At 35.2% G+C, this 15,446-nt stretch overlaps 1 protein-coding gene across 15 annotated transcripts in view; it reads right to left on the reverse strand.

Moving 5' to 3' along the window:
* The window catches only part of CSPP1 (centrosome and spindle pole associated protein 1), a 281,804-nt gene that overhangs the window by 46,943 nt on the left and 219,415 nt on the right, over positions 1 to 15,446 (reverse strand). For all 15 annotated transcript variants that reach the window (XM_047725298.1, XM_047725303.1, XM_047725299.1 and 12 more), the window contains 2 exons: positions 7,419 to 7,548; positions 5,248 to 5,395 (listed from right to left, as the gene is read on the reverse strand). In XM_047725298.1, coding sequence (XP_047581254.1) covers positions 5,248 to 5,395; positions 7,419 to 7,548 — 278 coding nt within the window. The remainder of the gene's footprint in view (positions 1 to 5,247; positions 5,396 to 7,418; positions 7,549 to 15,446) is intronic.

A 15,446-nucleotide genomic window follows, 5' to 3' on the forward strand; every position in this document is an offset into this window, starting at 1 on the left:
AAAGTATGAGAAGGAATAGAAGAGAATGTCCTAGACCTGATTACAGAAATAAATCTACAAAAAAACCTATAGCCAACATTACACTGAATGGTGAAAAGACTGAATGCTTTCCACCTAAAATCGGACAAGACAAGGCCATCTGTTCTCATGATTTCTAAGCATTGTACATGATTTCTAAGCATCCGAACAAGTGCAAAACATAAGCAAAATAACTAAAAGGTAGGGAAAGGAAGACAATGGAAAGGAAGAAGTGAAACTGTTTGCTAATAACATGATTGCCTACATTAAAAAAATCCCAAAAAACCTACAAAAAAAAAAAAACTACTAAAACTAATGCATTAACCAAGAACACAGAAAAATCAACTGTATTTCTATACAAGAGCAATGAAGAAATGACTACTGATAATTTTAAATTATTATTTAACATTTAAAATAGCATTAAAATACATGAAATACTTATGGATACAATTAACAAAATATATTACAATACCTGAAAACTGCAAAATACTGCTAAAAGATGTTAACTAAGAGTTAATAAGCAGATAAATATTCCACATTCATGGATCAAAAGACTCAATATAGTTAAGATGCTGGCTGTCCCAAATTGATTTTTTTGTAAATGAAATCTCAATGAAAATCCTACCACACTTTTTTGTTGAGGTTGGCAAACTGATAGTAAAATTTCAATGAAAATGGAAGGGAGGGAAGTCAAGTAGACAAAACAATCTTGAGAAAGAAGAACAAAGTTGGGAGACTCACACTTCTCAATTTCAAAACTTACTATAAAGCTATAGTAATCAAGAGAGTATGATATGGGCATAAGGACAGACATCTAGATCAATGGAACAGAACATTAAAGGGTCCATAAATAATTTTGTAGTCAACTGATTTTCAACAAGCGTATCAAGGCAATTCAATGTACAAAATGTTCTAAAATTGACTTTGTGTTTGTAGCACAGCTCTGTGAATATACTAAAAACTGCTGAACTGTATATTTTATTTTCTTTAAATATTTTATTTATTTATTTGTCAGAGAGAGAGTACAGGCAGGGGGAGCAGCAGGCAGAAGGAGAAGCAGGCTCCCTCTAAGCAAGGAGCCCAATATGGGACTTGATCTCAGGACCCCAGGATTATGACCCAGGTCAAAGACAAATGCTCAGCCAACTGAGCCACCCAGGTATTGTATATCTTAAAGGTATAAACATTCCAAGGGAAATGAGAGCTCATTAAATTAAAATTTTAATTTCTCATTTAGAACACTGTGCTAGATTACTGAAGTTAACATCATGGGAAGCTAGGTGAAGGGTACACTCTATATCTTTGCAACTCTTCTCTAAATCTTGAATTATTTCAAAATAAAAACTTTTTTGTTTGCTTTTTTTAAAACCACAATGAGATGTCCTACCTACTTAATAAAAAGGCTAAATACAAGGGCTGATGAGAATGTAATGCAACCAGAAATCTTGTGCTTTGCTGGTAAGAATGCAAAATGGCACAACCACTTCGGAAAATGATCTAGCAGTTTCTTACAAAGTTAAATATACACTTACTTACTATACATCCCAGGAATTCCATTCCTATGCATCTAGCCAGGAAAGATGAAAGTTTATGTGCACGTAAAGACCTGAAGGTAAATGTTTATAACAGCTTTATTTATAACAGCCTGAACTGTGAACAAGCCAAATACCCATCAACTGGTAAAAGGATACATAATCACGATACCTCCACGTCGTAGAGTCTTATTTAGTAATAAAAAGAAGTAAACTACAAACACATACAACATGGATAAACCACTAAAACTAAGGAGAAAAGGACACAAAAGGCAAAACTATTTTGTCAGAATGCAGATCAGAGGTGTTGGCAAGGGTTGGATAAATTGGAAATGTTCTGAATCTTGATTGTGACAGTGGCTCCTGGAATCAGTTGTCAAAACTCATTGAATAATACACTTTAAAAAGGGTGAATTGTGTCATATGCAAATTGTGTCTCAATAATCAACATAAAAACAAACATAAATCTAACTGGGGCAAATACTATACATAAAAGAAATACAAATACTAAATCAAATATATGTGAAGAAACATTTAATCTCACTATTAATCAGTTAGAACTAAAATACTTCTGCTGTCTTTCAAATTGGTTAGGTATTTTTTAATTTTATTGATTTTTTTGGAGTAGTTTTTAAGAATTTTAACATATGATAGATTCATGTAACATTACTATCCCTAAAATCAATTTTAAGAATATACATGTAGGGGCGCCTGGGTAGCTCAGTGGGTTAAGCCGCTGCCTTCGGCTCAGGTCATGATCTCAGGGTCCTGGGATCGAGCCCCGCGTCGGGCTCTCTGCTCAGCAGGGAGCCTGCTTCCTCCTCTCTCTCTGCCTGCCTCTCTGCCTGCTTGTGATCTCTCTCTGTCAAATAAATAAAATAAAATCTTAAAAAAAAAAAAAAGAATATACATGTATATAACCTTTAGAAAGGGGCTTCTTTCACTTAGCGTAATTTCTTTGAAGAGTCTTTCAAGTTATTATGTGCATCAATAGTTCATTCTTTGAACTGCTAGGTAGCAACCCATGGTATGAATGTACCAGTTTGTTTATTCATTCACCCATTAAAAGTCCTTAGAATGTAGTTTGTTTGTTTTATGGGAACTTAAAAAGAACTTTACTGAAAAAAGAGCTAAGAAGAGAAACAGATTTTTAAGTGTCACACAAATAATAAAAACGAGAAATATTTACTTTAAAAGGGAGGGTTGATGTAAAAAAAAAAAGTTGGTAATAGTCATCTGGGTAATAGATTTTAATATTTATTAATAACTACTTCCCCTTATAGACATCTTCCCCAAAGAGCTTAGGATAAACATTAAATTTCCTTAATTTCTTTGCAATAAAAGATCAAAGATAAAACAGGAGTAACTAGAGAAGCCAGCTGCCAAATTAAAGTGGGCCAACAGAAAGTACAGAAATTATATGATCTTGGTCATTACATGAAGTAAACAAGAATACAGATCTTTACAACATGTTTCAAATAGAACAGATAAATCACATTCCTTCCCTTCCCTCCCTCTCCAAAACAGATCAAGTCACAAACAGATAACTCTTAAGGGATGAGTTTACCTGCTTTGAAAATACCATTTAAAAAAGAGTTCCACTGTATTTGATAAAACAGTATACTTTTCTATCACATGGCATGACTGTCGCATTAAATAAGCAAAGTAAACATTACTGCTAAAAATGAAAAACACAGAAAAGTCTGCTTCATTACTATTAGGTCAAACAATAAAACAGTATTTTATAATTCAATAATCCACATTTATCCTACTCCCTGCCACCAACTAAACACATACAGAACAACATCATTGTATTGCATGAACTGGAAATAATCTTAGAGGCCAGCTTGAAAGTCCTAGGAAATTATTCTATTCCAGTGTTTACCAAAGTTTCAGGCATTTAAGTACCTCCTTCCCAGTAACTACTATGTTTCTATCAATTCACAATTTAAATTCACTATAGTAAAGACTTGACTAGATGCTTAGCAATCTCATATCCTCTTCCTAGGCACTATAATTAGATCTCCTTATAATTAGGTCTGAATATTGGAGCAAAGAGACAAAGCAATATTCCCTCCACCTCTAGGCCAGAACCCCCACAAAACTCTCAACTAATTCTCCCACCACTAAACCCTGTTTGGCTGCTATAAGTGAAGGATTTCAAAGTGGATGAATGATACAAGAAAAGAGCCCTGAATTCCTGAGTCACCTCTTGGAGGAGACCCAATCAAAGAGCATCAGAAAGAAACATAAGTGAGAAGTAACTTTTACAGCCTTAAGCCTTCAGCCACAAGCTTCTGATAATTAGGGGGTGTTTGTTAAAGCACTTTTTGTTAAATGCCTGAACTAATTAATACCTGTACTTTAAAAGGAAATATAGTACTACCCAATGAAAAACCAGTTTTTTTAATATATATTCAAATCAACATTTAACTTTTAAGATAAGAAATGTTTATCTATGTATCATCTAAAATCACCTCATCTATAAAAAGAGTAAGAGTTCTAGTCTTCAAAACCATGAACAAAGTATGAGGTGAAGAAAGGAAAGGAACAAATCCTTTGGGAAGAAAAGATGTATCTTAGTAATTTAAGTGGGTCTCAAATACATCTTTTTAAAAAGCCATCTTTAACAAAGCAAAAGCATAATATTTAAGAACTCTTAATAACTCAATAACCAGAAAGTATTCTGACTACATCCCTCAACTATCCCTATAATAATGTGTAATACTTGAAGAACAAAATGAAATCTACATTTTTACCATTTACTGGGTTTCTATTATTCATTTCTCTATTCTAATAAAACAATTTTCAGAAACCTATCTTTGTCTATTTTTATCCTGATCTAAAAGTTAATCAGAGACCATCCCAATATATATAACAAGTTGTATAAGACCTTTTTTTTTCAAAGAGCTGGCTGTTGTTGTTTTTATCTCAAACATTTTTTTTAAGAGGGGGAGAGAGAGTATGTGAAAGTTGGGGGGGGGGTCAAGCAGAGGGAGAGAGAGAGAGAAAGAATCTAAAGCAGGCTACATACCCAGCACAGAGCCCAAGGTGGGACTCGATCTCACAACCCTAAGATCATGACCTGAGTTATCAAGAGTCAGACGCTTAACCGACTAAGAGACCCAAGCACCCCTCTAGATCAAATATTTTTGAGAGTACATAACTTAAAGACAAATTAATATGTTTCTGCAACCTACCAGAAAGTTTCTGAGATCTGGTCTTTATTTTTCCATGGAGTCCTTGCACTGTGCAGGTATATGGCATCTATGAAATACTGCACCCCACAACTATTTCAGATCACTTATTTTAAATATGTCTTACTAGTTTAAAAAAAAATTTAATAAGAGTTTTGTTATTTTTACCAGGATGTTTTTTAAAAAAAACCTAACTACTGGTTTGGGTAAAAACCTGTCAACTAACATGAGCTTTTCTCTGCAATTGAATTATTATCATTAGAGGATGAAAAAACATGTAATAAAATTAAATGAATACTCCCAAAAAAAAAAAAAAAAGACTTTCTAACCTGTTATTATATGTATTGCAAAATATCTCTTTTGCATTAAGCTATATAAAAAGAGACCTTGCCTTACAGGCTATGATACTCACTTCTACCCCCCGCCCCCCACCATTCTTTTAAAATTTTAAAAATATTTCAGTTTCTTTTAAAAACAACAGATTGATGGAAATAACGTACTTATCAGATTTCCTTTTGCATCTCTCAGAGGAGCACCACCTCCACCTTTTCCCCAGGGGTTGTAACTTCTCATTTCAGCTTCTAATTTAGCTTCATATTCTTCTTTTTCTTCACGTTCTCTCTTCCTTCTTTCTTCTCTTTCCCGAATCTTGTTAAGAAACATTAGTATTAACAAGTATTCTGATACAAAGTTTAGTTTTAATATTAGTTTTTATTTTTCTTATTAGAGAAAAAAACTGGATTTTTTTCTTTTTTTATAATCTGCCTCACTATAAAATTTGAAATCACAAATCTATGGAATACCCAATTTAAAAACACTTCCTTGGCTAAAATAAATAGCTGTTGGTCCCTCTTATCATTGCTTCTAGAGTGCTTTCCAGCCACTGATGCCAGCTGTAACTGAACAAATTCTTCCTTCCCACCAACCTCTACCCGAGCTATTCCTTCCTAAACCTCACTAGTTGCAATGAGGACCAACAGGATCTCCCTACTTCCCTTTTTCATCTATCCTGTTATGGGACCTAACCAGCCATAAACTACTCCCCACATCTCACCAGACCTACTCAGTTTACCCTTGGCAAACTCCATTCCCAGAAGTCAAGAGGTTGAAGGTTCAAAGCTATTCAGAGAATTCTGGGCTACTTTAAGTACAACTTTATGAAAGCATACAATATGGTCTTTTCATCATCAAATATAAGCACAGGCTGGTCTCTAGGAATGGATGGCAATGAAAAAGTATCTACGTTTTGGAAAGTTACTCTTAAAATCATAACCACAGAGGCACCTGGGTGGTTCAGTGGTTTAAGCCTCTGCCTTCTGCTCAGGTCATGATCTCAGGGTCCTTGGATCAAGCCCCACGTCAGGCTCTCTGCTCGGCAGGGAGCCTGCTTCTCCTTCTCCCTCTGCCTGCCTCTATGCCTACTTGTGATCTCTATCTCTCTGTCAAATAAATAAATAAAATCTTAAAAAAAAAAATCACAACCCCCCCCCCCACACACACACAAGTCATAACCACATCCATGGAAAATTTAAGCAACCACCCCATCAAGGCTAAGAGGACATCACATACATGAAATAAAATTCTAGAGTTAGGCAATGTAGTTTTGCCAGTGGTGTTATTAATGCTCATTTGAAAACAGATATAAATTCAATCTTTTATTGTAGAAATCTACCATCCAGAAAATAAAGTTGTAATTCTACCATTTAAAAAAATCCATTTTCAAGGAGGCTGCCCATGTAAAATCTGAACAAAAAGAGCTTTAGAAAAAAATCCAAGTGGAATTTTATAGAGAAGTACTTCAGATGGACATATACCCGCTAAGAGTTCCAGAATCCTCTCAGAGATATGGATACTCCCCCAAGAACCCCATATATTTGATATAATTACTTTTAAGCAAACTTTCTTAAAATATTACAACCTACAACAGAACCCATTATCCTCCTCCCTAAAAATGTTCTACTTTTTTCTCTTAGTTCATATTCATAGCCTCATTATTCTTGTAGACTACAACATTCAGAATCATCTTCAAGCCCCCTGTTCTTTCTCATTCCCTCTATCTAAGTCCTATCAATAAATCCCAGAGTTGTCTTCTAGATGTCCTCCCATCTTCCCTATCTAGTAAGAGCCTCCTTACCTCCTGTCTGGACTGCCTCAATAGTCTACAGAAAAGGTTTCTCTGCCACATTTTTCCCAATCATATACATCACAACTAGCTACCCCTCTAAAACTTACAGGTATTCACATCAACTATTCTTCTCATTCTCTGGCTTAAACTTTCTTCCCTTAGGCTCTCTGTAACAGGATAAAACTGAAAATTCCTTATTAGTTAATCCTTCACAATCCAGCACACTATAATATTTCAGCCCCTCTCCCACATTGATTTCCATTCCCTGAATATGCCAGGAATTTAAAATTTATTCATTGTTTAACATGCAGTTCAAGTATCAACAACAAATGAAGCCCTCCTAACTGCCAGGCATTTATTCTTATCCTGTGCTTCCAAAAGTATTCCAATCTAGCTGCACCAAAATTTATCATAGCGAAATATAAATGAGTGGTATTGCTTCTCCTCTGCCAAGCTGAGTTCTAAGGGACCACTGAGCTAACACATAAAATGTTCAACATTAAATGAATGAACGAATACAATGAGAACGAATGAATGAATGAATACCTGTTGCTGCAAAGCTTCTTGGTAAGACTGAAGTGACTGTTTTGAAGGCTTTGGTTTATCTTCAAAAAACAATCCTGAATTTATTGCTCGATCACTTGTAATTTTCAGTTCATTCTGTCCAACCACATTCCTATATCAAGTACATAATAATTTTAATCCATCTATGACAAAACAAGACATTTCTCCTCTGAAATAGTATACTGTTTAAACAGATTTAAAAACATGGAAAAATGTTTCCCTGCAGGTCAAGGAGAAATCCTTAAGTAAATGTCCCCTTACTAAGCTCTCTCTACTGTTTCTGTTTCACAATTAATGGAACTCCCAAATTTATTAGATCTATTTCTTGACCCACATGACAGATACATGGGGGTGAAAACTTGCTGATAATACATCAAGCAGTACATATATGACTTATGCACTTTTCTGAATGTAGAGAAATAACAATATAAGTCTCCCAATATCATAACTAGTAATTTATTTAATAAATGTACTCTAATATAAAGTAATAACTTCTTAGCCATTTCAAGAATATTATTTGGGACAGACAGTAAAAAGTCTGTCCCAAATAATATTCAAATTTTTGAAAAGCCTGCAAAAAGTCAAAAAAGGAAAGTTTAAAATACATTATGGTTACATAAATCTCAAGCAAAAAAGTGCTATTTGTCTTAAATACAGGAATGCAGCCACTTTGAAGAAAGTAATACATTTAAAAATCTGAATTACAAAAGATAAACTCAAGTATTAGATTTATAATAAAACTATATTATTAAAGAGACTACAGGAGGCTTCTCATCTCCAAAAATATCCTCATTTCAAATAATGAGTTCCTTTTGTGTATCTAAGTTATCCAATTTATTTACAATCTTCTATAAGGATAAACATATGTTTATGTATACTGTCTCACTGGATCATGAGAGGATAAAAGGAAAGATGAGGATGGGGATGGGGTGGCTGGGTGGCTCAGTTGATTAAGTGTCCAACTCTTGATTTCAGCCCAGGTCATGATTTCAGGGTCATGAGACTGAGCCCAGAGCTCTCTGTGGAGTCTGCTGAAGATTCTTTCCCTCTTCCTCTCTGCTTCCCTCCCCCCACAAAAAAAAATTTTTTTAAAGAAAAGGGAAGATGAGGAGAGCCAAAACAAATCATTCCTAAAAGATGTTAACTTTTTCTTTTTTTAAAAGGTTTTATTTATTTACTTGTTAGAGAGAGAGGAAAAGAAAGAGCGTACAAGCAGGGGAAGCAGTAGACAGAAGGAGAAGCAGGATCCCTACTGAGCAAGGTGCCCCATGTGGGACTTGATCCCAGTACCCAGGGATTATGACCTGACCGAAGGCAGATGCTTAACTGACTGAGCTACCCAGGCATCCCTGTTAGACTTTTTAAGAGGAAGGGGGCTCTGCATGTGCGAATGGAAAAAGGTTGAAAGGGGTCATTTAAGACCAATCTCTCAAAACAAACTGGCTACAAATTCCAAAATCTAAAAGAACTTACCAAACTCAACACCCAAAAAAACAAAAAATCCAGTCAAGAGACGGGCAGAAGACATGAACAGACACTTCTCCAAAGAAGATATACAAATGGCCTACAGACTCATGAAAAAATGCTCCACATCACTCAGCAGCACAGTAATAGAAATCAAAACCACAAGGTGATACCACCTCATACCAGTCAGAATGGTTAAATTAACAAGTCAGGAAACATCAGATGTTGCTGATATTGTAAAGAAAAGGAAACCCTCTTACACTGTTGGTGGGAAGGCAAACTGGTGTGGCCACTCCAGATAAAAGTATGAAGTTTCCTCAAGTTAAAAATTGCACTAACCTAGGACCCAGCAATTGCACTGCTAGGTATTTATACAAAGGATGCAAACACAGTGATCCAAAAGGGCACCTGAACCCTAATGTTTATAGCAGCAATGTCCACAACAGCCAAACTATGGAAAGAGCCTAGATGTCCTTTGATAGAAGAATAGATGAAGGAAACGTGGCATATACGTGAGTGTGTGTGTGTATATATACACACACGCACACACAATGGAATATTTTATCAACCATAATAAAGAATGAAATCTTACCAGTTGCAAAAATGTGGATGGAACTAGAGGTATTATGCTAAGCAAAATAAGTCAGTCAGAGAAAGACAAATACCATATGCTCTCACTCATATGTAGAATTTAAGAAACAAAACAGATGAACATAGAACGGAAGGGAAAACAGAGAGCAAGGCAAACCATAAGAGACTCTTAACCATAAGAAATAAACTGAGGGTTGCTGGAGGGAATGTGGGTATGGAAATGGGAAAAACAAGTGATAGGTATTAAGGAGGCCACTTGATGTAATGAGCACTAGGGTGTTATATGCAAGTGATGAATCACTAAATTCTACCCCTGAAACTAGTAATACACTACATGTTAACTAAATCAAATTTAAATAAAATGTTTTTTAAAATAATTCATTCTTTTTTATGGCTGAACAGTATTTCATTTATATAGATATAATGCATTTCATTTATCCATTTATGGACATTTGAACTGTTTATACTTAGAAGTATTATGAATAATACTGTTACAAACATTCACATATAAGTCTTTGTGTGTACAGATATTTACATTTCTCTGAAGTATATACCTAGGAGGACAATTCAAGTGATGTCTGATAAGCATGTTTAATTTCTTAAGAAACTGCCATTTCCTAGAACTGCTTTCTACATAATGATTATGTATGCAGCAATGCTGCTAAAACTATTAATTTAATATTTTATCAGCATTTAAAAAATAAATAGAAGAAAAAATACATAAAGTTATACTTTTTTTCTTTTTTTTTTTAAAGAGACGTTACAGATTTTACTGATGATACTGATGGCTTAAGACCAATAGAATCTCTAAAACTCTGTCCGGCTTATGAGACCTGGGATGGAAATTGTGCCAAAGGTGATTCTAAGTGTTGGGTAAAGTTGGAGCAGTGATTCCTCAGCAAATGAAGGCTCCTCTTCCTCTCCTCCTTTTTATCCATCTTTCTCTGGTGATTCAGAGCTCTTACTACTTAGATATCACCCAGACCTTGAAGTGCACCAGAGAGAAGACAGTCAAATTTATTGACATGCAAGAAAAGAATGTGACAAAGAGGTTATTAAGGATAATGCCATGCAAATATCAAAACTGGAGAAGTGGATGACAATGTCAAAGTTATAGGAGATAATTTGGTCTTCACTATATCCGCAGATGCCCATCAATGTATCTCCTAATTTTTGAGAAGGGAATCTGTGATATTTTGAGAATTTGAGAATTTGATTAAAATCTACTTTCATTGCAGAAACATATGTATGAATGTATATATATATCATACACACACATAAATTATGCATACAATATTTCAATGGATTTATATAGCCCCTCTGAAACCTACATACCTCATGTTAAGAAATCACAAACATCCTTTTCAGCTCTGAAGTTCTTTAATTTGGTCCTAAATAAGACCTTGCTGCCAAAAAGACAATACTTTGTATAGGTGGCAAACGTTGGTTTACAAAATAATTATAACCTCTTCTGTTATCACAAATCATTACAATGTAATTTTGATAAGTTGCCTAAAGTGTGGCAAAGAGTTAAGGCTTTGCAGCCAGAGAAAACTACTTTAGATTTCTACCTTAACTGCTTATTCAGGGAGGACTTAGGGAAGTCACTTTATATAGCTGAGCTACAATTTCTTCAGCTGCAAATATTGATACATATAATGTATAATGCATATAATGACATGACAGTAGCATATACTTACTCTATAAACTGAAATTGCTGCTATTATGATAATTATTGTTTTAGTAAATGTGTATCTAATTTGAACAATTAAAATTCTAAGGACAAGTCATCCAGCAGTGAATAGTTTGGGGGACTGAATGGAAGACTTACAAGTCCCTTTCCTATAACATTTTTACCTATGAATTCAGCTGTGTTAAAGAAATAAAACATTGGAAAAATGACAGATCATGTGCACATCGAAAGAGTTAACAGAATCGCGGGTTCCTTCCACCTCTAATTAGGCTAAAATGCTTGGAAATAAAAATAAATACATTAGGAAATAGTTTGTAAGAAATTAAGGAAGTAATTCCACTATTTAACTGTTACTTTATATCACAATTTTAAACTTTGTAATGTGGCATTCAGAAAAACAAAATAGAAAAAAAAAGACAACTTAAAAAACAACTATACTGGGGACAGGACTCACAACTAACAGTAAATGGGTATGAGGGATCTTATGGAGGTGAGTGTTCTGAAACTGGAAACACTTCCACAATGGCAAAGTAGGGACCTCTGAAAATCTGTTACTCCATTTAAGTACTGAAAACACTGTTAAAAACTGCCAAAATGGGGCACCTGGGTGGCTCAGTGGGTTAAAGCCTCTGCCTTCAGCTCAGGTCATGATCTCAGGGTCCTGGGATCGAGCCCCACATTGGGCTCTCTGCTCAGCAGGGAGCCTGCCTCCTCTCCCTCTCCCTCTGTCTGCCTCTCTGCCTACTTGTGATCTCTGTCAAATAAATAAATAAAATCTTTTTTAAAAAAATTGCCAAAATCAACTTTTTTATAAGTTTGAAAATTAATGTAAAGCTTGCAACAATCCAAGAAGAGTTTTAAAAAATGAAAAAAAGAAAAATTTTCATTAAGAACAATCTTTATGGCATGTGAATCTGTCCCTTCCCATTCAACTTCCGCCTAGCTCTACTGAAACCTTAAAATCCAACAGCCTGCCACAAATGGCAGCTGTAAAAACCGGCAGCACTGCCACTGGAAATGCAGAACAGGTTTGGAGCTCCCCCAAGGGCCAATTTCTAGGAAAATGTCACTTTTGACCTATCTGGCAGCTCCCTGGAAAAGCCTGCCTTTATTTAAAGCATACTTAGAGCTTGCTCAGTATAAATATTCTTATCATGAAGTGTTTGTAGAAAACAATCAGCAGGGGTGCCTGGGTGGCTCAGTGGGTTAAGCCTCTGCCTTCCGCTCAGGTCATGATCTCAGGGTCCTGGGATCGAGCCCCAAATCGGGCTCTCTGCTCAGCGGGGAGCCTGCTTCCCCCTCTCTCTCTGCCTGCTTCTCTGCCTACTTGTGATCTCTCTCTCTCTCTGTCAAATAAATAAAATCTTAACAAAAAAGAAAAGGAAAGAAAATCAGCAGCCATTGTGCAATACTGCAGTCATCTGTGGCAGCAAAACCACTGGGGCAAGCAAAGGCCTGACCAATCCCTCAAAAAAAAAAAAAAAAAAAAAAAAAAAAAAAAAAAATCAAAAGAAAAATTAGGGAAAAACATAACCACTTGAAAAACTAACATATTCCTATGACTCCAGAAAGCCACATGCATATGCAGAATTAGCAGATATCCAGAAGAGCTGTGAGAACACCCTGATCTCTCATTTCTGCTGGTATTCAGGCTCTATGCTAGAAGTAAAAGCTAAAGCAGAGATGAAAATTTCTGGAATATTGTCCTGAACATGCCCCAACACAAACACAAAACATTCAACACAGAGTATTACAGATTTAAGTATTTTGAGGAAATTTAAGCCCTTTAAGGAAATCTCTGTCTAGTCATGACCTAATCATTAAGCTAACCCAGAAGAGGCATCAGTAGCCATATATGACAAAGAATATAAATTTTATAGAATTAGTTCACAATAGTTACTTTAAAAAGAGCCACACTGACAAATACCAACAATAAGCCTTAGGGAAGGAGAAAATCAGGTTTCTACAGTTGCCACATTTCTTTTTAAATGTCCAGTTTTCAATAACAAAAAAATTTATGAGAGACTAGCAAAGGAACAGGGAGGTATATACAATAAACAGGAAAAAGAAATCAGTCAGTACAAACTGTCCTTGAGGAAACCTACCTGTTGGACTTGCTGGACAAAGACTTTAAATGAGGTATTACAAATACCTTGGAAAAACTAAAGAAAACTATATCTAAAGAATTAAAGGAAAGGAGAAGAACAATGTTTTAACAAATATCAAAAAAGAGAAATTATTTTTAAAAAAAGATATTACAGAGTTGGAAAGTACAAAAACTGAAAAGATATATTCACTAGAGGGTCTCAACAGCAGATTTTAGCAGGCAGAAGAAACAATCACTGAACCTGAAAATAAGACACTTGAGATTATCCAGTTTAAGGAAAAGAAGGGAAAATGCTGAAGAAAAATGAACAGAATTTCAGAGACCCTGGGGGACCCCATCAAGTATACCAATATACACATAATAGGAATCTCAGAAAGAAAGGAGACAAAAAAGGTACATAAAGAATGTTTGAATAATAGCTGAAAATTTCCCAAATTTGATGAAAAACATTAATCAGCACATTCAGTAGCTCATCAAATTCTAAGCAGGAAAACTCAAAGATCCATACACATATACATTATAGTCAAAATGCCTAAAGACAAAAGGAGAATCTTTAAGATAGCAAGAAAATAACAACTCATCATGTATAATGGATCTTCAGTAAGATTAACAGCTTATCAGAAACCATGAAGATGAGAAGGCAAGGAGATGACATTCAAAATGCTGACAGAAAAAGAATTTTAACTAAGAATTCTATACACAGGAAAACTATCCTTCAAAAATAAAAGCAAATTAGAATATGAAAGCTAATTAGGCCATTCAGTAAAAACTCAGAGAAGTCATCACTAACAGACATGTCCTATAATACTGAATGGAGCACTTAAGATTGAAATAAGGGACACTTGACAGTAACTTGAGTAAACACAAAGAAATAAAGAACATCAGTAACTAACTATACATACACAAAGATAAAAGATATTAAAAATATGTTTTTAGTGTATATTCCTCTCTAACTTAAAAGACAAATACACAAAGAAACAAAGGAACTAGAAAGGAAAAAAAAAAGAATTATAAAATTGTGTTGACAAGTTTAAGTGTATAAAGATGTAATTTGTGTGACAACAATTGCATCAAGGAAAAGGGAGGGAAAAATGGAGAAAAAACTTTTTACTATTTTAAATTAATATTGACCTAAACTCAATTCTTTTAAATTAACACAGTAATTTTAATCTGTAACAAAACAAAAAAGCCCACAAAAATAATAACTAAAAGAGAATTAAAAAAGGAATGCTATAAAATATTTGGGACGCATAGGTGGCTCAGTGGGTTGGGCCCCTGCCTTCGGCTCAGGTCATGATCCCAGGGTCCTGGGATCAAGTCCTGTGTCGGGCTCTCTGCTCAGCAGGGAGCCTGCTTCCCTCTCTCTCTCTCTCTGCCTGTCTCTCTGCCTAGTTGTGATCTCTCTCTCTCTCTCTCTGTCAAATAAATAAATAAATAATCTTAAAAAAAAATTTAATATAAGGGCACCTGGGTGGCTCAGGTGTTTAAGCAATTTTTTTTAAAGATTTTATTTATTTATTTGTTAGAAAGAGAGACAGCGCACTAACAGGGGGAGCAACAGGCAGAGGGAGAAGCAGAAACATCCTCCCTGCTGAGTAAGGAGCCCGATGTGGGACTCAATCCCAGAACCCTGGGATCATGACCCAAGCTGAAGGCAGACGTCCAACCAAGTGAGCCACCCAGGCATCCCAGCATCTAACTCTTTAACATGTCCTGCATCAGCATCAGGCTCTGTGCTCAATGGGGAGTCTGCTTCTCTCTCTTCCTTTCCTTCTCCCCTTCCCTGGTTGGCAGGTGCATGAACATGCTCTCTAAATCAATCAACCAACAAATCAATAAAATCTTTGAAAAAATATTTAACATAAAAGAAGGCATTAATAGATGAAAAGAAAAACAAAAGAGTTGTTTTTTTTTAAAAAGCAAAATAGCTGACAAAAATCCTATCTTAATAAGAATTGCACTATACATAAATTTAGGCAGAAGCTAGCAGAAAAAGGTGGGCCAGGGGACAAGGCGGGGGGGAGGGGAGATAGAGGGAAACAACCAGGATGCAAAAGTATTCTGTCTGCAGAGACAGATTTTAGATTCAAATACACAAATAAATTGAGGATAAGACATGGAAAATTATATAGCATACAAGCTAAAAAAAAAAAAA

This window comes from Lutra lutra, chromosome 4, assembly GCF_902655055.1.
Source record: "Lutra lutra chromosome 4, mLutLut1.2, whole genome shotgun sequence".
Lineage (NCBI taxonomy): Eukaryota > Metazoa > Chordata > Mammalia > Carnivora > Mustelidae > Lutra > Lutra lutra.